This window comes from Notothenia coriiceps, unplaced genomic scaffold (assembly GCF_000735185.1).
Source record: "Notothenia coriiceps isolate Sejong01 unplaced genomic scaffold, NC01 NC01_scaffold00030409, whole genome shotgun sequence".
Classification (NCBI taxonomy): Eukaryota; Metazoa; Chordata; class Actinopteri; order Perciformes; family Nototheniidae; genus Notothenia; species Notothenia coriiceps.
This window is the reverse complement of record NW_011363110.1, coordinates 18,962-41,861: the sequence shown is the minus strand read 5'-3', so window position 1 is coordinate 41,861 and position 22,900 is coordinate 18,962. Positions and strand designations below refer to the sequence as shown.

General features: G+C 41.1%; 1 protein-coding gene across 6 annotated transcripts in view; it reads right to left on the bottom strand.

Moving 5' to 3' along the window:
* Positions 1-1,989: 1,989 nt before the first annotated feature.
* cacnb1 (calcium channel, voltage-dependent, beta 1 subunit) overlaps positions 1,990-22,900 on the bottom strand; it is a 31,810-nt gene continuing 10,899 nt past the window's right edge. The window contains exons 1-14 of one of the 6 annotated variants that reach the window (XM_010787434.1): positions 22,482-22,777; positions 16,097-16,216; positions 15,776-15,898; positions 14,475-14,611; positions 13,559-13,626; positions 11,749-11,909; positions 9,075-9,155; positions 8,529-8,587; positions 8,308-8,417; positions 7,786-7,794; positions 6,359-6,510; positions 5,760-5,855; positions 5,244-5,429; positions 1,990-3,662 (exon numbers count right to left, since the gene is read on the bottom strand). In XM_010787434.1, the coding sequence (XP_010785736.1) occupies positions 3,117-3,662; positions 5,244-5,429; positions 5,760-5,855; positions 6,359-6,510; positions 7,786-7,794; positions 8,308-8,417; positions 8,529-8,587; positions 9,075-9,155; positions 11,749-11,909; positions 13,559-13,626; positions 14,475-14,611; positions 15,776-15,898; positions 16,097-16,216; positions 22,482-22,517 (1,884 nt within the window). In that variant the 5' untranslated portion in view covers positions 22,518-22,777 and the 3' untranslated portion in view covers positions 1,990-3,116. Of the gene's footprint in view, positions 3,663-4,403; positions 5,430-5,759; positions 5,856-6,358; positions 6,511-7,785; positions 7,795-8,307; positions 8,418-8,528; positions 8,588-9,074; positions 9,156-11,260; positions 11,290-11,748; positions 11,910-13,558; positions 13,627-14,474; positions 14,612-15,775; positions 15,899-16,096; positions 16,217-22,481; positions 22,778-22,900 lie in introns of those variants that run through there. The other 5 variants (XM_010787430.1, XM_010787432.1, XM_010787431.1 and 2 more) reach the window with 5 other exon arrangements.

Sequence of the window (22,900 nt, the reverse complement as noted above, 5' to 3'; positions counted from 1 at the left end):
CACACACACACACACACTGATTTCATACCTGCTCCCACCGAGCTCTAAATCATAAAAAAGTAACTCATCCAGTATCATGCTTTACTTGAACTATACACACACACACACACACACACACACACACACACACACACACACACACACACACACACACACACACACACACACACACACACACACACACACACAAATTGCAACATATATAATCCCTCACAGCCATATTTCTTTGTAACGGACTCATAATAAATCACTAACTATAAATCTAAAGTGCAATCTTTGTTAATTTTGCAACGTTATCCAGCAGGGGCGGCGCTAGGGGGTGGCTACCTGGGCTCAAGCCCCGGATGTTTCACTTAAAAAAAAAATAGTAATAATAACAATTTGTTGAAAACGTCTCGGGAGTAATGTGCAGTACCGGAGTCCACCAGAGAGGCAGTCGCTGCGGGACAGTAGCCTGCGTACTGCGTAGCCTTCCCTGCCCTGAAGAAGAAGTGATCCTTCCTAGTGCCCAGCGCCATATGGCTCTGCTAGTGCCTGACAGTGTTACTTTTAAAAAGTAACTAGTAATAGTTATAGTTACTGCTCTAAAAAAGTAACTAGTTACTTTATGAGTTACTAAATTATAAAAGTAACTAGTAACAAGTTACTTTACTTTAAAAATAATAACAATACAAATACAAGTTGTTGTGTTGTTCTGTGGCACAAGAGAAAAGACAACTCCCCATCATTGTAGCAATTATCATTACGAAATAGTGGAACAATAAAACACAAAAGTGCGATTTAAAAAGATCGTTTTTTGTCTGTTTAGATGGTGTTGCTCCATCTGGGTCACTGCCGGTAGTTGAGACGGTGGGGTCTTTGGCGACTAGTGTTATAGCCCCATGTACATTAGTTAGGTGCTTCAGGAGATTGGCATTGCTGTTATTCGATGTGGACAATGCTTTCTGTCCTGCACACAGTTTACATTTGACCGTAATATTTTTTGTGTCCTTTATCCCCACAAATTGAAAATAGTGGTTATATTTCCAAGTTGCAAATGCGCTGCTGCTCTCGCTGATACTTGCATTTGCCATTGTGTGTGTGTGTGTGTGTGTGCTGGTGGTGAGCGTTGCCGTGTGTGTGTGTGTGTGTGTGTGTGTATGTTAGCATTAGCAAGTGTTCGTGTGTGTGTATTTTCCCCATAAGGCAAGACCCGCCCAACTCTGTCTCTGATTGGCTTACCCTGAAGTGTTACCCCGCGTTAACCAATCATCACTCCTCTCTGGTCAGTTTCACTTTTCCATGCTGCTGTGAGAGGACATCAATGTATTCGCCTGTAAATTACATCCGCAGGGAGATTCGGTTCAGTTCCATCACATAATGTAACGCAGTAACGCACCCATTTAAATCACAGTAACTATGAATGAAATAAGGAAGATGTAGTTTCAGTTTACGAGGAAGAGAAACAAATATTAATCAATTGTATCGAATGGACTTCCCCTAACTATAAGCTCTAAGACATAAAATACATCACTCAAACACACATGTTGACATACACATGCAGGTTTTGGGTCTGTGAAGTGTGTATTCACATCTCACCGTATCAATTAAGTGACACAATTGCATTTTCTGATTACATTTTTAATTAAAATACGAATTTATCCACAGATTAAAAATGAATGGCAGAAAAAGCAAAATGTAGCTACAATCAGGCACCAATGATACATGTTAGTTCATATTTTTAACAATTGCGATAACGCAACAATAACATTATTTACTGATCATTATTTAATATTTATTTATTCAACTGAAGACGGGCGGGCCCAAGCGGCCCACCAAAGACATTCATGGACTCTCCATTATAGATAACTGAGTGAAGACCACAGCTGGTCCTACCCCCCCACCCCACTTGATACTCATCTCAATACCTCACAAGAACTGAAGATTTTTTAAAAAAAGAAGCAAGTGTTCACAGGAAAAAACAACACTATTTCAGTCAGAAATCAAGAGTAAGAAGAAAGTGGTATTTAATATCAGAAAAGCTAGCTGTTCGGGTGGAAGTCAGGAGTGATTTACCACACACACAAGCACTTTTTTTATATATAACCATTAGCCCTGAAAAACAGACGACAAAGCTGGTGCAAAGGAAAAAAAACAACATGAGCTACGGTGCAGAGAAGCCACAAGACACGAAGAGACACAAACATGGGATGAGAGTAACAAGAGTTAAGACATCCCACCGTGGCAGGGGTGGACATGGCTTGGCAAGACATTCCGGCACTTGTGATTGGAGATTTCTTGAAATAAGGATGTTTTAGGGTGCGAGTGACTAAGGCAGGACACTTCATTCACACAACTACAATAGCAGTGCTGCTTTGAATTTGCACCACGTTAGAAAATGAATCCTGAAGGCGCTCTCGGGACCCACAGGGAAAAGGAAAACAGAAACGGGAGGACTAGGTCAGACAGACGGGTGCAGTGGCTGAACCAGGTCAGGGAAGAAGAAGTAAACATCTTTGGAGTGTACTCTTTGTTGTTATCAAGCATGAACATAGCAACATCAATAAATTGTTGTGTTAAAATATGGCAACTTCTCCATCAACTTTCTTTTTTAAGGTCTGGGTGATAAGAACGTGGAGCTGAGGGACTTGTAACTTCTGAATCTCAGTGTGGGAGAAACCCTGAAATCCAAAAGCACTGAGTGAGATTAAGGTAAAGAGAAACCCTGACACTGTGCTGTACGTGGGGACATTGACATTAGACCCTGTTTAAGACTGCAGAGGACAGACAGGACAGACTACAGCTCTACCGGCCGTCACACTCTACAAAGGAGAGATCGATCACAATCAGAGATTCACAATTACTGTCCTCGTGCTGTCAGTTTAGAAATACATGATATTCATGCAGTAAGGAAACAAAAAACAGAACAATATAATTTTTTCTAAACATAAATAAATTGAATTGCAAGAAGTTGATGAATGGCATCTGTTTTTCTTTACATTGCACTGGGATGTAAACAGATTTATTTGTCAGCCCGACTGGCATGGCCCCCAACCCACACAATACCTGAAACCCTCCCCACCCTTCCCCCATCTCTCAGTCTGTCCAGTAGCTTCCTTCCCTCTGTGTGGTGATGCTCAGCGGATGTAGACGTCCCTCCCCCAGTCGTCCTGGTTCTTGTTGTGGCTGATGTTGGCCCCGGTGTCCACAGGCTCCTGGCAGTAGCGCTCCCTCAGCTTGGCGCGTCCGTGTGGCTGCGTCTGGCTCGGCATCGGAGGGTGGTTCAGGTTCTCCTGGTCCGGTTCGGCACCTTCGTCTTCCCAGGATGCCTGCCTGCCGTGATGCTGCGCCAGGTGGAGGCGGCTGCCCCCTCCCCCTCGGTAGGGCTCGGGCTCTTCATAGGGGTCAGTCTCAATGTCCATGCAGGAGTCGCCGGCCTCGGTGTAGGCGGAGTCCCGGCTGCCCTGGGTCTCAGAGTCGAAGGTGTCCTGCCGGGAAAGCCCCCGGCCGCTGCCCCCCCGCAGCTGGCCCCGAGAAGAGCGCAGGTACGCCTGCTGCTGCTGCTGCTGCTGCTGCTGAGGCTTTCCTCCCAGGTCTGTCTGATAGTCTTGCAGGGTGCCGCTCCCGCCACACTCTGTCAGAGGCCCGTCTCGCTTCTGCTCCCCATGCACCAGGTACGGCCCCTGCAGCCAGACATGCCACACAGCAACCATGCAGAAACACAAACAGCAGAGCAAGACCAAACTGTCAGTGGTTAGTAGGCAGGCTTAGCATTAAGACTGAAACCAACTAATTTCATTATAGATTAAACTGCAAATTATTTTTGTGGATGTATCTATTAACCAATTGGTCAGTCTGAGTTTCTCAAAGGTCAAAGGTTATATTTTTGAAATGTCTTGTTTTGTCAAAACCCAGAGCTACTAATTGAATATAACATTCAACATAGCAAAGCAAAACAACTCTTTATTAGAGAGGCTGAAAAACAGCATTTTCTGCCATAATTGCATACAAAAGTGTTTAGGTTAGGTTGTAAAAATATTTGGCATTTATTTTTCTATCGATCCACTATTTGTTGCAGCTGTAGTTAGCAGGAGTCAGAGCATTCAACACAGAACGAGATGTTCCCGCTGAAGGACCTGTGGTTGTGAAAGCGTTAGTGTTCATGACTGACATTAACCTATTTATATCACACACTCACACATTCCTGGTTTTCACTTTGCATACACACACACACGCACACACGCAGTTATTAAACAAGCAGTCTGAATATCTAACATGACATCAGTGCCACCTTCTGGCAGATTGACCTCATGGCAGAAATAAAGCAGAAATAACTATTATATAGTTATTAATTTAACTCTGCAGCACATGATGTTAAGACTGAAATAATTTCACGTAAATTAAAAAAATACAGCAACGGTTTCTGGATGTTATTTTTGACTTTTTTGTTGAGGCTTCTAAGACAGCATCAATAATTAAATATAAAACATGTTTTAAGCCATTTGATGAAATTCTGCTGCTCGGGTGACACAAATATCCATGACAATGTGCAACTCATATAAATGAATGTGCAGCCAGTCGTAACTTATGAGTAGAGACACACCAAATTAATATTTGGATTATAAAAAGATTAAAGTGGACACAGTGTTAGCAACGGCCTCCAACGAAACAAAGCGTTTCCGTCTGAAAAGGCGGACATGACTTGCTGTTTTCGGGCCGGTACCATAGCAACACGGAGGAAGACAGCAATTTGGATTCAGCCTCCCAGAGAAGAAAAAGTGGCGGCGAGAGGAGGCCACAGAGCTAAAGAGGGCAGGGTGGGGGGCAGCAGATATCCTTTTACTCTTCATTACAGCAATATGGAGGGGCCCCCAACGGCAGAGCTGAGTTACTCTTTAAGTCCAGTGTGGTTTGCTCTCACAGTTTAAACAGCGTTGGCAAGGTAACGCTGACCTGCTAACATTCATGAAATCTCTCTTGTCGGTGTTCTTAAAGCTAGCTGTTCATGTGTGTGAATTTGGCTCATTTACGTGTCAGGTGTGCTAGTGAGTATGTGTTTCTATATACAGCATCGACAGGGTTTTAATGCACTTTTCCTTCAGGCTGCTGGGTTGTGGTTGAGGTAACAGAGTCCCCCCCCCCCCCTCTGCCCTCTATGTTGGACTTCAGAAAGCATGTTCTTCCTCTTTCCTCTCATTGGCTAAAGGACCGTCCATTTCAGGCCACAGATCCATATTTCGGCGCAGGGAGGTGAGCACCTGTACCTGCAGGTTGGAGACAGGCTCGGGGGAGGAGGCCAGAGCTGCTGTGGCCATGGTGCGGTTCAGCAGAGGGTTGGGGGGGTTGCTGCTCGGGGGGTGTGTCGCCTTCCAGTACGCCTCCAGGTAGTCAGCCAGATGTTCGCAGGCGTCCTCTAGCTGGTTCTCGTCCAGGATGATGTCAAACAATTCCTGCACAGAAATAAAATTACTATTAATGTGAGACAATACAGGCAAAAACATAATTTTCTTGCACTTTTCAATTTTTCAATTATTTTGTTTCTATAATGTCTTCTTGCAAAGTATTTGGGATCGAAAACATCTATTATTTTCACCTGTACTGTATCGCAGAATGTGTAGAATTGTAAAATACATTTAAAAGGCTCTTTTAACAAAACAAGTTTTTCTCATACTCTAAAATCTTCCCCTTATAGCACCAAAACACACCAAACTTTGCAGTTCCTTTCCTATCTATATTATAGGAAGTATTTTTTTATTACCCAGGTCACAAAGCATACTCACAGGTGGGCACTGGGCCAACTTGTCTGCTGCCACCATCTGCACATTTAGGTGTTTGGCCTGGGATTTCCCCCTAGATTTGATGAGCCTCTGGAGGACCTGCAGGGAGACAAAGACCCTTCAGAGAATCTACTAAAGCAATGTTATAGGTAGGGGTAGGTAGGCAAATTGAATCCAGCTAACAAAATATAGTGCTGCAGAGATAAAGTATTGGTCTGGTTCCTTCAATACAAGTAAATGTAATAACCAAAAACTATAAACAAGCTACAAAAAGGTTGCATGACTTTACTTGATCACCACTAAGTGGATAACCTTGCCTGTTTGAGTATGTTAGATGTCCCTCACAGCCTCTGTAGCCTAATTTAGAATCTTAAGCCTGTGTTCAACACAAACCTTCTTTTAGACATCAAACCTTTAACATTTGCGAATCCTAAACACAAGAGCGTTTGAGTTGAGGAAACCAGAAGTGCAAAAACTCATTTCTGTGTTAAAGACTTATTCCTACAGCACTTTTATACAGAATATAATTACATTTAAAGGGTAATGCTAACAAATTAAACTCATAAATAGGGCTTTGATTTAAGACTCATTTATCGCCATACCTTAGGTGAGGCTATTTTGATATAGACAATGATGGGAGCCAGGGAGGTCTTGGCCAGCTGAGAGGGGTGGTTGATCGTGTCTGCATCCAGGGCGACCAGCTGGAGAGTGCGGGCCAGCTCAAAGATACGCTCGATCTCACTCTGCACCTCCGCTGAAGGCCCAGCACACAGAACACACAGGTAAGTTCAGCGAGAAGGCAAAATAATTGTGTAATTTTCTGCTAACTATGAGGAGATGTAGCCGTGTATATAAGCCATAAGTACATAACCATCATGTTTGTACTAAATCATGCATGATTAAGATTTTAGAAAAACATATTTCCAAGCGTATGAATTAGATTGGATCACAGTTAAGTTCCATTTATGCAAAGCTAAATGGAACAGAGCAGCATCCTCATTCTGTTGCCACCTCTCAACATTACCTTATGTTCTTCTGATCTTTCTTTATTTCAAAGGAAGGAGGCACTTAAGAATGAGATGCCTTGTAATCACTTGTAATAAGAGCACAATTTTTCACCATGTAAATAAAACAGAAAAAAACACCCTCTCAAAACAAATTAGGTGGAACATTAGTTGTTGTTAGCGCTAATGGGCACAGCAGTAATTATTTTATCAGGTGAACCACTCAAGTCTCTGCACTGCGTGCGTGTTTTGTTTTCATTGTTCCTCAACAACAGCCTATAAGAGCTTGTTATTCAGCATTTTGAGCGCAGTCCCCCCCACCCGTGTTTTTTTTTTTATCAGCCTGTAAGTAGTGAGACTAAAACTGAAAACAAGAATTGGAAACCTCGCCTGTCTGGGCAGACCTCGGCCCCTCTGAGGCGTGGGCGCTGCCAAACCAGTGCCAGGGAGAGATAACGGGGGCAAGGCAATCTGCAGAGAGCCGGGTCTGCACACACTGCAGCAGCCTCCAGAGGGCTGAAGCATAAAGAATTCAAGATGGAGGCAAAAAAACAGGGCCTCAGCCGAGTGATAAGACTCATGAACTTTAACTCATATAAAGAAATAGCTGGCAAGGTTTTCATTAGCTCAACAAAGACTTTTGCAAATTTGGATTTAACTTCACAGAGAAACATGTTCCCCTGCCATGACCAGAATGACAGTATGGATTATCCTAGGTCAAAAAAAGGGGGAGAGCAGTATGGAAAGTATCGGCTTCCATCTCTGCTCATTCCCACTCAGTTTAGAGCGGTTGCCAGCCGCCCTGTTGCCCTCCCACAGATCTCTCCCTGCTTTGGTTTTGTAATGCTTTTTCTTTTGTTAGAGACTACAGGCTGTCAAACAGAAGTATGAGGAACAGACAAACTGACAGGCAAGCAGACAAGCAGACAAATGATGTATGAGCAAATGATGAATAAAGTGAGAAGAAAAGGGAAGTGAGGAAGGAGAGAGGCTTCATTGTTTTGTTGCAAGGAGAGCATACGTACCCAGTACGTCTGAATCAATACAGAGTAGAAGAACAAGAAGAAAATGGGAGGTGGGAGAGTAGGAAGGAAGATTGGGTGATGGGCAGAAAAGACAGGATGAAGAAAGAGAGAGACCAGATCAGACTCAGACAAAAAGGGGTATAAAAGGGGGGAACATTTACACTTTCTTTGAAATCTATCTATCTATCTATCTATCTATCTATCTATCTATCTATCTATCTATCTATCTATCTATCTATCTATCTATCTATCTATCTATCCTTTCTATCAAGAAACACAATGAAAGCAGTAAACATATGAAACACAGACATTGAAAACACTTAAAATGTACGTTCTGCAACATGATGTGAGGAAAATAAATATTTTACGTTTACTTGTTCTGCACTGCAATATTTTATCAAGTGCTTTATGACTATTCAAATAACAAAATAAGAGTCCAATGAATGTCTAAACTGTGGAGTTAATGGCGTTTTTGTTTGGCTGTGATTTGTGCAGATCCAAAGTGGCTGTATGTAGTCTTACCCAGGCTGGATCGGGTACTGGAGCGTTCAATGATGGTGTGTTTGCTGGGGTTGTTGAGGACTGAGCGTTTGGCCAGAGATATGTCAGCTGTCACCCGTGTGATGGATATCCTGAAACGGATATCCAGTACAGCAGTCATTACCGGGTTGGCAAACAGAAGCCAGTTAAAGCAGAACGTACAGTACATGATGGCTGCAGAGAGCAGATGGTCTCACTCTTACCTGCCCTCAAACTTGTGTTTCAGGAAGTCAAAGAGAGCTTTCTGCATCATGTCTGTCACCTAGAGACGAAACATTAGACAACAAACTATAATAGTAAACATCGATGTAAGACAAATAAATGTTGGCAGAGGTGTAAAAAGTTTTCTAATTGCATAATAAAAAGTACACAGTTACATGTAAAAGTCCTGCATTCAAGATTTTACTAAAACTACAAAAGTAATAGCATCAAAATAAACTCACAAGTACCAAAAAGGCGAATTTGAGAATAGTATTTGTTATATATTGGATAACAATTATTTAAGCTTTAATATGTTCATCACTTGTTGCTACATTGTAGTTTGTGACTTTTGATTCAGTTTGATCTTAACCTGTAATAACATTTGTTAAATTACTTGTTTTATATATATAAAAATCCTGTGAACTGTAGTGAAGTATTAGTACAAAGCAGCAGGAAATATAACGGAGAAGTACAACTACCTCAAAATTGCAATTATTACAGTACTTAAATAAAAAGGTACATAGAATTTTGCTTATTTTTCTCCTTGCCTCATATCCTTTGAGTGATGGTCCGACTAGGATGATGGGTCTCATGGAGGGAACCACGTCGTAGGGGGGAACATGCTCCATCTGAGCCGGAGAAAAAAAGAGAGCACAAACATTAGGGTGAGCGAGGCCGTTAAGTTGCGTCTGCGCGTGCATTTAAAACAGCTCGAAAAGGTGTACACTCACACTTAAATCCACATTAACTCAACACAAAAGCCCTCTCTGTGAGCAGTCAGACTGATGGATTGTGGGTTTTTAGATGCTGGAGTCCATTGGTTTTATTGACTGGCTATGAATGGTCAGAGACGGGGATCAATTTCTCTCTGAAAGCACTCGCCTATTTCTTACTCTGCATTCTTACATAATTAGTGTCCATAATTAAACCACCAGACGCTAGGGTGTCAGGAAAGCTCTCGTGGACGAGCTGCTACTCTAACACAGGCGTCACACTTCACACTTCCCTTTTTTTGTTGTGCATCGGCACCTGTCAATGTATTACTGCCAATAAATGCTGAATTGAGAGTTTCATAGTAAGAATGCACTTCCTTTTCCATTTGGATTTAAACTGTATGTTTTTCTATTTGTTTTTTTTATCCTCAATTCCAATTTAAACTTGAAACCAACAATAATGTGTTCATCGCGCAAATGTCTGTGAAGGCTTTATAAAACCCGTACACACAAACAATGAAACAAATCGCAGTGTTTTCTCCATAGTTCAGTTTAGTCTTTATCCCGTCTAAAGAACCCTGTACATCCTCAGCCTGTGGATATCATTAAGCCATTTTCACTAAAAATTGATAGACCTATAACCATGAAAGGGACTCATATAGAACACCCACACACAAACACGATCTCTAATGCGGCACATGAACTTGAGGCTTATTTGTACATGAAAGGAATGATTCAGCTTTAAGGACTACATAAGCATTTGTCCTATTTGGAAGCCGTCGGTTTTCAATGAGAGTGGGGTGAAAACAGTCCTATATGCTTTGTGAACATTGAAATTGGATGGATTTCTTTTTAGATTGGTATTCCAAGCACGCCCCCTCGTTCATGTGCGCTGTGAGGCTCTTCAAGCAGGAGATAGTGCTGGAGTGCTCCGCTCCACTACATTACATTACATAAAGCGGAGCAACGGAAGCTAATTTCACCTCATTTGAATTCACAGAAGCTAAAAATACATATTTTAAAAGTTTCCAAATGGCTCTTGTCTCTTAAGGGGCAGAGCAGGAGCACTGGACATAACAATAGCTTTGGAATAACAGGAGCACAATTTAGTGTGGTGAGTAATGGAGGAGGGTGTACATAATATAGATCTGGATGATAGTTCAATATTACACTTTGCTGTCACTCTTTAACATCAGATCTTTCAAAAAAAAACTATAAATACAAATTGCAGATATTGTATTGAGTGAAAGCAGCAAAACATTAATTGTTGCTGCTCAAAAAAGAAATGTAATTAAACATTACAACAGCCATAATTATAGATATTTTTTGGAAATGATGGACAGTTTTGCTTAAATATTAGTGTAAAACATTTCCAAATGTTGTTGCAATCGAACAGACAGTACATCCCGATCGCAGATAAAATGTAAATTCATAAAATCCTATTATCCTATATCAATTAAGTCCTTTTTTTTTAAAGATACTTAAGTATTTTTATACTTTTTAAGGAACCGTGGGAACACAGCGATTTTGTTTTAAAATCTGTAAGAAAAGGCTAATGTTGAGATATTGTGGTTCACAGATATCCAGTCTACATTGCAGTAATTGAATGATGAGTTAAAGGCCAATGCCTGTCACTCCTGTCATAACATGTCTTTGCTCTGCAGCCTTAACGTGTGATTCAAATTGTGCTGAAAAGCATGAAAACTGCTGATTGTCGGCTACTGTCGCTTAAATCATCCGTCATAAATGGAAATGAAAGCATGTCAGGATGTATTACTGTTACACTCTGACTAACAGGGTCTGGGATGGAGCTGCGCCTGCATCTGCACACTGACAGCTGTGAGACAAGCTCTGGGGAATGACAAACCGTGATATACAAATTATCCTGTGAATATGCCAATATGGCAATATTCCGCAGACTGATTTCGTACCACCACAAGAAAGAAAATGGGACAATGACACAACAGAGGACGAGGAGTCAGAAATGTGAGAGGTTGGGGTTAAGATCGAACCACACTCACCGACTTCTGTTTCTGTTTAGCTGGGCCACCTACAGTACCATTCCACACAAAAGCCAGAAGGGACAAAAGAAAGCACAAAACACAAAAGCACATTTAGTTATTGACATGATAGTATTAGTGGGGAGAGAAGCTGTTATTGATTAAAACAGAGTTTACAATGAATGCCTCCAGTGGCTTCATTTTAAAATAGATTCAGACGGATATGCAGAAGCAGCCATTTCAGAGTGTATCAGTTAGTTTAATGCCTCTCCCAGCTAGCAGGCACGGTAACAAACAAACAAACAAACAAACAAACATACATATATCAGTGTTACTGTCAAGACCAGAGCCTGAGGGGCTAAACAGGTTTTGATCCCCTTACAGGTGAGGCAGGGAAAGTTCAGTTGTGAGCGGTTAGTGAGAGGGGAAGAGGATATTAGAGCTGAACACATCTTGGAGGGGACAGATGCAGGAGGGGGTCTGGCGATGTCCTGTCGCCCTAATGTTACCTTCTTAAAGAAGGGCAGTCGGTGGGCGTTGGCCTGAGGGGATGTTACGCTGCCTGAGATGCCCTTGGAGGAGCGAGGGTCACCCTGGGACTCAGGGGGCTCCTCAGCATCCAGGTCCAGGGGGTCAACGTCAAAGGCCACATTGGACATGTCCATGTGAGCTGACGGAGGGGGGATGGTGCAGAGAGAAGACGAAAACAGACAAGGAAGAAGGGAAAGAAGAGAGAGAGAGCAAAAAGGGGCAAAGTAAAAACAGGATGAGATAGCAGACATCAGAGAGGAGAAAACGCAAAAGGAGAAAGAGAATGTGAAATGCATCCAGAAAGAGGCATGGAAGAGATGGTATATATTGAGATCAAAACAAGTTGATATTATATGATTTAAAGTGGGAACAACATAGAAAGAGTTTAAAAAAAAGAACAGACCAGATTTCCATTAAGCAAGGCACAGATGAAAGGTACAATAGCATGAGCAGAATAGATTCAGTGGACAGAAAGCAACAGAACTTGGAGTGTAGATGTGTAAAGCATGGGCTGCACAATCGAGAAAAGTAGTAGAAAGGAAAGAAGGAATCAAGCTGAGAGGGAAGATGGGTGTTGGAAATAGATGTGTGTTGGGATTATTGTTGGTGATTCGGGTGTCAGGTGTGGAGGGGGAAGGGCAGACAAGGCTGGCAGGTGTCCAGTTTTAAAGGAAGTGTGTAGGGCTTTGGGAAACACACTTTTTTTGCTTTGTGAAAATTGAGAGATGAGGAGAATTATACCGCTCTAATATCAAACAGCTAAACTGGTTGTGTCTAAAAGCAATACTATCTTCAAGCACCCCTAAAGCTCAATAATTAACATGTTCTATCTCATCTGTTTCAGTGTAAAAAAACATACTCTGGTTTCGTGTTTTATTAGTTATTTAGTGACCTTTAGAGGTGCTGATAGCCAGATTTACTTTTGAACAGAGCCATCTGTTTATTTGTGTGTGTGTGTGTGTGTGTGTGTATGTGTATGTGTGTGTGTGTGTGTGTGTGTGTGTGTGTGTGTGTGTGTGTGTGTGTGTGTGTGTGTGTGTGTGTGTGTGTGTGTGTGCGCTAAGCATCCATGGGGTATAAGGATCCAACAATCTGGATTGAAAGAATTTGTTAATGATATCATCAAAACACCTACAGTTTACAGTCCATTGTAAAAATACAAACATTATTAAGTGATATTTTTGTTATTTATTGTCAGTTGATAACTGATTGTGTTAAATGGGCATATGATATCAAATATAATCCATTGTTTAAATAAGCATGATTCCTAAAATGTCAAAAATGTTTCTTTAGGTGAGATCACCTACTTTAGGGTGAACTAGGTATATTAGACGGATGTGCTTTCCGGTATACAGGTTTTCTGTTCAATAAAAAGTTGCTCTATTTAATTAAAATCTTAATGTCTATCAAAGTATGTTCCCCTTGTTTGCACTTCTATCTCTGGCTGTCTCTCTGGATATCAAGCAGCTCTCTGTCGTCCTGGTGATGCACACACAAAAGCCAGACATACTTGTCAAGTTAAATGAGTGAGGTCCATTCTCGGCTCTATTTCAGTGCCGTCCTGTGTGCTAATGACAGACCTCCTAAGACCTCTCTCACATCACAGACCAACCCACTGAGATGTGCCGTGATTCATCATCATGCCTGACTAACTAGCCAATTAAAATCTTCATCTAAATATCAGGCCCCTGTCTCATCACGCTGTGTCAGGATTGTACACATACACCCACATAAACAGGCACACAGTCACTATTCTGACAGAAGAGAGGGAGACCCCCTTGACCTCACCTGTGCCAGGTGGGGTGGGCCTGCGGGTTCCCGTGGCAACGTCCAGACTGGAGCTTCCTCCAGATTTACTATTATTGGAGAAAAAAAAAGAAAGTTATTTTTGTGGTAAAGTAAAGACCAAATTATAGCTTCACAATACTGAGGACACAGTAATCATCAGGATGTTTTTTTTTTACCAACAAATAATATGTTTCTCCCGCCAGGAGGGGGCTCCTCGTAGTTTAAAGTGAACAAAGTGCAGTATTGGCCTTCTGGTAATAAATAGTGAAGAGAAGACATTTGGAAAAAGCCAGAATGAGCTTCTGACTTTGAGAAAAAGTCATTAAAGTTTGGGTAGGCGACGTGTTTTATGCTTCATAAAGCTAAAGTTCCACAATATTATTGTAATTCAAGTGGTGTGAGAGAAAATTAGTATTCTGCACTTCCTGTTGGCTCAGTTTTCAGACTTTAGAAAATCTCCTTTATTTTCCAGAAAACAACATACCCCGTGGCACCACTTAAATTAGAATAAGCTTAAAGGTTATTGTTGAATGTTTTCCCAATCCTGCCAAAAATAAAGTACCTCCCCCAGCTTAAAGTAATGAAGTGAACTCCATGTAAAATGTATATACTAGAATCCCATCAACCCTTGTTATTGTTATATGTGTTGATGATGTGTGTGTGTGTGTAGGATAGTCAAGCACACACATACATTCCTGGAAAATATAAAATAAAAAACCTACACTTCAGAAATCTATAGTATATACATATTGTAGTTGTAGTGGCATACGGTGACTCACTGCATTGATTGTGTCTATTTAAGGAAGATTTACATTGCCTGGTGGGTGATGTGTGACTCAGGTTTGACCTGTTTTCAAAAGTGTGGTTGTTGTTTGTGACGCTGATCCTGGAGCTGCTGAGGGACTTCAACAGTTACCTGGAGCTGAGTCGGTTCTGTCTCATCCTCTGCTCTTGCAGCATGCGGGTGTTTTCCAGTTTGACCGGGCTGGGGATGAAGCCCACCTCACAGCCCTCCTTCACCAGACGTCCGATCCACCAGTCATTGTTGTATTTCTGCAAAGAGACAGACATCTGTAACCAATGACGTACCAGCATTTTCCTTTTCACATGCATTATCACTGGGTTGAATTAAAATGTACACATTTGAAACAACATGGACAGTGCAAGGAACAATGAATTATGCAATTTCATAAATGTATACATAGTTAACAATAAAATAATAATAGCACATAGAACAGAACTGTACCGTTCATAGTACAGAAAGCCTAAAGTACAATCAATTATAGTAGAATAGATTAGAGTAAACTTGACTTTTTCTGAGATTGAAATCTTGCCTTAAATTACCAAACATTACATACATAACATGAAAACACCAAAAACTGGTAGAATTGAAGTGCACAAGTGCTTAGCACAAAAATGCTGTTGTACTTATTACACATTGCACAAATGCACTTAGGTTCAGCCTCATTGAGACAAACCATGAACCAAACATCGCTAAGTGATGTCGTTTTGCACTTTGCCACACAAAGTCTTCCTCCTGGTGGCAGAGGTTCGTATTCACAGAAGAGAGGATGTTGAGTCTGCAATGATTTGTGTTGCTTGTTTCATGACCGCCTGCTCTAAATGTGCTTTGTATTCTTCCTCTTACCCTCAAAGCTGTTTTGGGAAAGTTCGAATGCAGGCTTTCAGTTGCACTATTGCAATATAAGGTTGCTGAATCAAGTAGTAGCCCTATGTGAACCTGAGCACAATGAGGCACACTTTCTTGCAAATACATTTTACGCCTGATGTCAGGAAACTAATGTTATCTAATTGAACAAAATATTTGTATTCAGAAAGTAGGACAATACTTGTATCACTTAACTTTTTTTCCTTATTCCACAAAATGTGTTTTACTCAATTCTCCTTGCTCTGCAGCTCTTGTTAGTGCTTACGCCCACTCGTGGCCTGGGTAGGGTTTTGACAGAAGGAGACGGTGCAGTGAGTTGCAATAAAACATGATCCCATCATCACTGCCAATTGTTTGACTCTCAAAGACCTGCTGTTGTTTCCCCCTACACAATCCTGCAGCCTGGGACTTACCTTTAGTTCAGGATGAATCAGTGCAGACCTTTACTTCTAACTACATTAACAGCTCTAGTGCTATACTTTTCCGTACCGAAACGTGCTTTTCCATACCAAGGTGTGTTCTCCTTGGAGAGTCGGAGAAGTTCATACCTCTTTAATGTGCAAGAAGTCTTTGGCCTCGAAGGATATGGCCATGCCCTGCACAGGAACCTCATCACTGGGGCCGGGGTTGTAACCGACATTTGTCCGCACAGCAAACGCCACCGGTTTGGTCTGGAGCAGTGATGGGAAACACAGATATTAGTATACAGATGCTAACTCAATACAACACAGAGTTTAGTGTCCCTTTGAACGAGGGGATAAGGTTCATTAGTGTCAAAACACAACATTGATGTGAAGATTTTGCACTAAGACTGACTATTAAACTAATACTTCCCATTACGGGTGGAGATACAACAGTTTATCGCTGACCTTTGCTTTCTCGAGCGTGGCGAGGGCCTGTCTGTCAGCCTCCTTCCTCAGAGCCTCGGGGTCCTCTTCCAGGGACACGTCTGAGTCCGAAGGCCGGCTCGTGTAGGAGTCTGCCGAGCCCTGAAATGCATAACAACTTTAAATAAAGGTGAGGAGGAGAAAAAGGACAACATTGTTATGAATCAACCCTTGGAGGGAGCATCATCGGAGTACACCGAGTCAATTGTGATGAACTCAGTGCAGTCTGGGTATATGTTTGAATGTCTGCTGTCTAACCCGACAACCTTTTTGTTCATCTTTAAGATTTCCCAGTGTTCTCCGGTTCCTTTAAATCCACCTTTCTCGTCTTGAGTGTGAAGAAGAACGATTGTGGTTCTGCCTTTGCAATTTCATTTGTGGTCAAAATGTCAAGCCTGCTTTGAGAAGCATAACCTACAAAGACACAAAGGGGGCCTCGGCCTTCATACTACATGAAAGCTGACTCTGTAATTTGAGGTGGAGCTGATGCATAACAACAGGCCTAAATTTCCACTGCAGCTATAGTGAGGCCGAGCAGTTTCGTTTTTTGCACAAGTACAACATATTCAGCGTGTGGAAGTGTCAAGTAGAGACAGAAAAAGAGATAGAGAAAAAAAAAATGACCCGTGGACTCTTTGTAATATTAGTGGGGTTATTCATTTCACATGAAGTGGCTACAGTTTCCATCACATCCACCACTCATGTACAGTAACTTGACTCTGCTGACCCTCATCCAGACACCCATACCACAATAAAAAAACGAGCCTGCTGGGAGCCTACTGTACTGTTCAGCAGAGAGGGAGGCAGCCTGAACTTCTGTTCTCAAGTGTTTGAGTGTTCAACTTATATAACAATCCCACTTATTCTCTTCTTGCTGTTTTATTTTAATTTTTTCAGCTGACAGGCTGCCTGGCGCTTTGTAGGAGGTGCCGACAAGAATGCGGACAGCTGAATGTGCCAGGCAGAACAAGTGAGTCACTAGGTGTGGGCTATTAAAATAGAGGTGAGAATGCGCAAAGATGACATACACCATATGCAATGATGATGAAAATTCCCATTGCATGATTAGTCAGACAACACCAAGATTTCAGTAGAGTACAACACATATATCTCTGCACAAGGGCTGCGTATTGTAACAAATCTTTGCAAGAGACCATGAGTTTTAGTGTTTATACCAAAACAATACAATTACTGATACCTTAATGTGTAATATAAATGAATATAAACATGTTCTAATGTTTTCTTTCCATTTCAGAAAATACTTCGAACTGCCCAGCGCCTTAAATGAAGACCTTAAATAAAATCTTGAATTGGAAAACCTGCAAATTAACATCAAGACTTGTTAAAGGAAAGGAAAAGTATACATGCCCAAGTGTCATAGCGAGCATTTAAAGCGATACTAAATCAGTGCAGTACTCTTTTAAGTCCTGAGATTTGATACCCAGCCCTGCGCCCTACTCTTGGTTCATTGCAGCCAACTTGCTGTTGCCTGAATTGTTTTGAATGCTTATTATAAAGATAAAAAGTAATGTGAGATGTCCCAGTGGGGCCTTGTGATAAAGACAATACACTAAAGCAGCAATATCCCTGGTTGGAATTTGGTGGGGTACTTGTGTTGCAGGTCATCACCCTCTCTTTCTCAGCCTTCCTTCTGTCTCTATTTCAACAGCCAACGGTGGGATAAAAGTAAAATGCCATGAGAAGAATCAATGAAAGAGTCCTTAATGTCATTCCTCAAGAGAAACATTGTGAGCCGAGTGCGCCTGAAGGTCTAAATATATCCAGAGAGAAAGACTGGTCATATGTTGATGAGTGAAACATGTGTGTGGTGCGTCAGCGTGTTTGCACATGTATGTATGTGGAATGAAACTGCCTCTATACCTTTGATTACCATCCATGCATCTCTGTATGATTTAAAACGAAAACAACAAACACAAATGTTGATTCTAGCTCAGCCAACTGTTGCTTCAAGGCTCTGTGACTTGGTAACAACACATTAAATGCAGACACTCCCTGTTGCCAAGGCGATGGCTAGCTACTCAAGGCGTCCTCGGGCTTCCACAAACCATCCCCACTTCCTGTTACATTCACTCAAACGCTGGAGGAGGCATCCCACTCAGGTAGGAGGAATGAGCTTGTGAGTGGCATGCAGCATCTAATGAGCACATTAACAGCCGCCCCCATTAACCAGCTGTGAGTCATCGAAACCATAATCGCTGACTAAGTGAAGGTTAACAAACCTTGATGGGAAACCCACAGGAATATGTTTAAAGAATAAAGAATGACGTCTGAAACAACATGTGACAAACCAGCACACTACAGCGTGTGATGCAGCAAAATGTAGTGCGAAAGAGAGTGGGAGGGATTACCCTTTGGGAGTGTTAGTGTGATTGTGGACAAATACGTGTATGTGAGTCATCCAGTTGAGTCATGTCACATACAATCAGAGGAAAAAGAAACAGTAAGGGGCAGGAAGTATTGACAGATTCATCAGCACATACAAATAATATATATGTGAATGAGGGGATAAAACAGCGACTGATCAATAACCTCTCTACTCCCTCCCCCCGAAATCATTTCAGAGCGCGATGACGGACAGAACAAGCAAGAAAACATTTCCTCCACTTTTTCATTTCTGGCACTCTCCTCCCTTCCCTCTCTTCTCCTTCTTCACCTCTCATGCCATTAGGTTGTGTCTCTAATTTAGCTGCTTGCTTCACTTCACATACAGCTCATGTTCAAAATAGCTTCAGGTCATCTGATTGCTGAGCTGCTTTCCTATTGGCTGTGCCACACCAGAGACCCCAGCAGAGTCATAGTAACCATCTCTGCGGCTTATAACAGGCAGTGAGAGCAGTAAAGAAGATGGAAAGCACTGTACTTATATGGATCAATATTCAGTGTTGGACTATAACTATAACTGATTACATGAGTATTTCTATTTCAAGTTACTTCATGCTTTTACCACAAAACATTTCACATGAAAATATTGGATTTTTCAGTTGTTGACGGATTTAGTTTCTTCACAGCCTGTATTATTATTATAAAATATACTAAATGATCACATATTATTATAGGTTACACCAGTAATACAAAGGTGCTTCACTTTCCAGTTGCAACATTAAAGTGATCAAATGGAATACTTTTGTTTTATTAAGTCCAATTTTACACATAACAAACTTGTCTGGGGGCTTCAAAATTCATACAGCAAGCTACATCATCTGTCCTTAGAACCTTACAGCCAAAATAGAAAATGTCCCCCCCTAAAAAACCCAAGTAATAAGGTAAAAAAGCAAGAGCGAGCGAGGGATTCGTCTGATAAGACGGACAAACATGCAATATGTGTCATGGAGAGATGAACACAATAATTAGGATAATTCAATGGTCAAATAAATATAATTCTGAAATTAGGGGGTGATTTTTTATAATGGGTATTTTTTTTTATTTTGTTCAATCTATCTGATTTTGTTCATCAAGTAGATTATCATGCTAATGATCTTGATCGCTCCCAGTTACAATTTGAAAGCAGGAATTGTACTTGTATGTTATCACTGTTTTTAAACTACTTTTACTTGAGTAAAAGATCTGAGTACTTCTTCCACCGCTGTCAGTGGTGGAAAAGAAACCTTGGCGGGAAATCAGCAGTGGGGAAAATTTCATTAAAGCTTTTTAAAAAGGTGATGAATGATATTTCCATGCTGTGTAAGTTACAGCTGTGAGGCCACAGCATGGTCAATAACTTGGAGGATAAAAAATGTTCAAGGGAAATATCCATGTTCTTAGTGGAGTAATCTGAGTAATATAAGTTTTGTTTTCATAGTTGAACTAAGATTTATTTAGTCAATAAGTAATTTTCATGTACCCTTTTCATGCTGAAACATTTCCTTCTGAGAATCTGTCTGTTAAACACAGGACAGGTGTGTTTGCATGATTCTTTGTGAAGAAACTTGATAAAATCAACAAGTCGATCAGTCAAAAAAAAATCAATGAGTGTTAGTAGACAAATAATTTCTTTAATCTACCTAACAAACTATATTTGTATTAAAAAAGAGTAATAAACAAGGTGAAACTCAGCAAATATTGTGTAAAATGAACCAATTGTGTTTCTAAGTTTTAATATGGAATAATTCGAGAAGGTAAAATAGACCGACAGAGCAGAGGAGGTAGTGGAATAAAGTAAAAGACAGGTCTGCATTGTTTCTTCTGATGCAATGTTTGTAAATGTTTTTTGTTTTTTTTAAAAGAGACATTGGACAAAAGGGAGTTGGATGTGGTAAAGTGGATTTGCAATTTGGGGTGTACATACAGCTGCGATAAACATGATTATGATTATGAAGATACTGAACCAGCATGAAAATTGGACTACTTTCCCCCTCTTTAAAGTCTTTATAAAACTAAGAAAAGACACAGAACATTTATTTGTTTTATAAAGACTGTAAAGAGAGGGAAACTCAAATGTTCATGCCAGATAACAGGGTAGAGGTTACATTTTTAAATCTGCTAAAGCCATAAAAAAAAGGAGGATCACAGCGTGGTTGTCAGACTTTACAATGTTTGACTAAGATGTGATTACCATCTGAGACACACAACACAAAACCCCTACCCTGATAATTAAGCAGCTAAACATATCTCCATCCTTATCAGCTCAGATCATGTGAAAAAAAGGAAAAGTGAGAAAATGATCTTATTTGCTTTATCTTGGCCCCTGTCACCAAACATTTCAGAGAAGAAGAAGGATAAGAACCAAACGTCTCTTTTCAGAGTAAACCAGAACGCATTACCAGTCGAGCTGTGTGTATTCACATCACATCCAGAGTGAGATTAGCTCAGTGAAGACAGGTACGGGAAAGGAAACGGGGCCAAAGGGGGAAGGAAAGGGGGAAAAGCCTCAGAGCAGAAAGATGTGCAAACTGAGGAATAACAAAGGACATATTTCCTGCCATTAATCTCATGGCAGGTGGCTGTAAATGGCCCTAGTCCTTTTATTTCCAGTCACAGCAGCGTCATGGCAACCAAATGGACCGTGTGAAGATAACTAAAAAGATGAGTCATGGACTGAACTCATTAGAAATCCCCATTTTCACAAATAAGATAATAAGTGAAAGAGGGACTCCATAACAAGTTGCTCCTTAGAAATTAATTTCAGTCAATCTCCTTACATTCAACATACAGGAACAAAGTTAGGGCTTTTTAATCTTTTTCAGGACTCAAGTTGAGTCATGATTATGGCTGGGAATTGTTTCAAATGTTTTGATACCACTGCCAACCCAACAAACTTTTTCCATTTAGTATGGTATTCCAGCCTTTCAATGCTACAAAAGCTGTACAAAAACATAGCCTAAGTTATAAAATCAAATTAATAAGATTCATATTATCAAAGAGGTATTACCTGACAAAGTATGCAATGACAACTTGATATTTTTCTACATTTATTTAGATAGACATTTAAGATGTTCTAATGTTCAATACCCAAATTAAGTCATGTAGGGAAATGCATGTATAAGGTAGAGGTGAACTGAACAGTCAATCAACTTAACGATATTAATTTAGGACATAACTGGCAAGACTGTGTTCATTTGCTGAATGATTACAATTCAATATATACATCAGAAACTTAAACCACTAATTATGTAACATAATCTCTATCATCCCCACTGCTGCACTGATCACTTATCAATAGTTTAAAGACATTCACTGATTCCTGCTTCTCAAATGTGCTGGTTTTACCTGTTTCATATCACATGGACCCATTTTCCAACACTTTATAGACAAAGGCTTATAGTTGCACAACAATTGATAGATTAATAATTTCAATCAATAATGAAAACGTTAACATTGCAGTCCTAATCACCACAATAGGAATCCATTGAAAATAAAATGAAATAAAATGTGCCCTGAATTAAATATTTGCTAAATTTTGAAACTCTACCCAACAACACACAACATAGAATGGTGCTTTAGCCCAGCCAACTGCAATAACAAAACTAAAAGAAGGTCCAGCCCAGGACAGGCAGACAGCAGTCAAGGAAGCCCCCTGAAATGGCCATGTTGCAGGCAGGGCAAATAGCAGCAGGAGCAACCGGTGGGACTGGAAGTCTAATTAAAAACGCAGCGCCTTTCCAGCAGCTGCGGCCCGGCCCAAAATGGAATCACACTCGAAAGAGCGAAGAAAGCCGCAGACATGGAGGTACAGCTCTATCAGGATACGGGCCACAAGTTATATTCTCCTGTCATTGTATCTCAGGGCAACAGTGTCTGCTGAACTTTCACAATTCAATCCAGATCCACACGTTCACAGATAAACTCACACATACACTGCTTCCAGTTCAGTCAGACGCAGCAAAAAGCTTATCTAGAGCCTTCTTACCATGACGGGCCTTTGAATCCTCTCAGTCCGCTCCATATCTCGTTTGCCACACTCGCCGCACCACGGCAAACCAAGGGAGCAACGCCAGAGTCCACAGACAGAGTTATGTGGGTGTGCGTGTAAGTGTGTGCGCGTGAGATAGCAGTCACTGGTGTGTGTATCTGTCTGTTAGCTTGTCAAGTGCAGAAGTGTACATGTGTGTGTATATATGTTTGTGTGGTGTGTGTGATAGGATGGCAGAGAGAGCCAGAAAAAAGGGCAGTATGTGTGAAACTAGGAGAGCGCTCTCTTAACCTCCAACCCCTTCACACACACACACACACACACACACACACACACACACACACACACACACACACACACACACACACACACACACACACACACACACACACACACACACACACACACACACACCC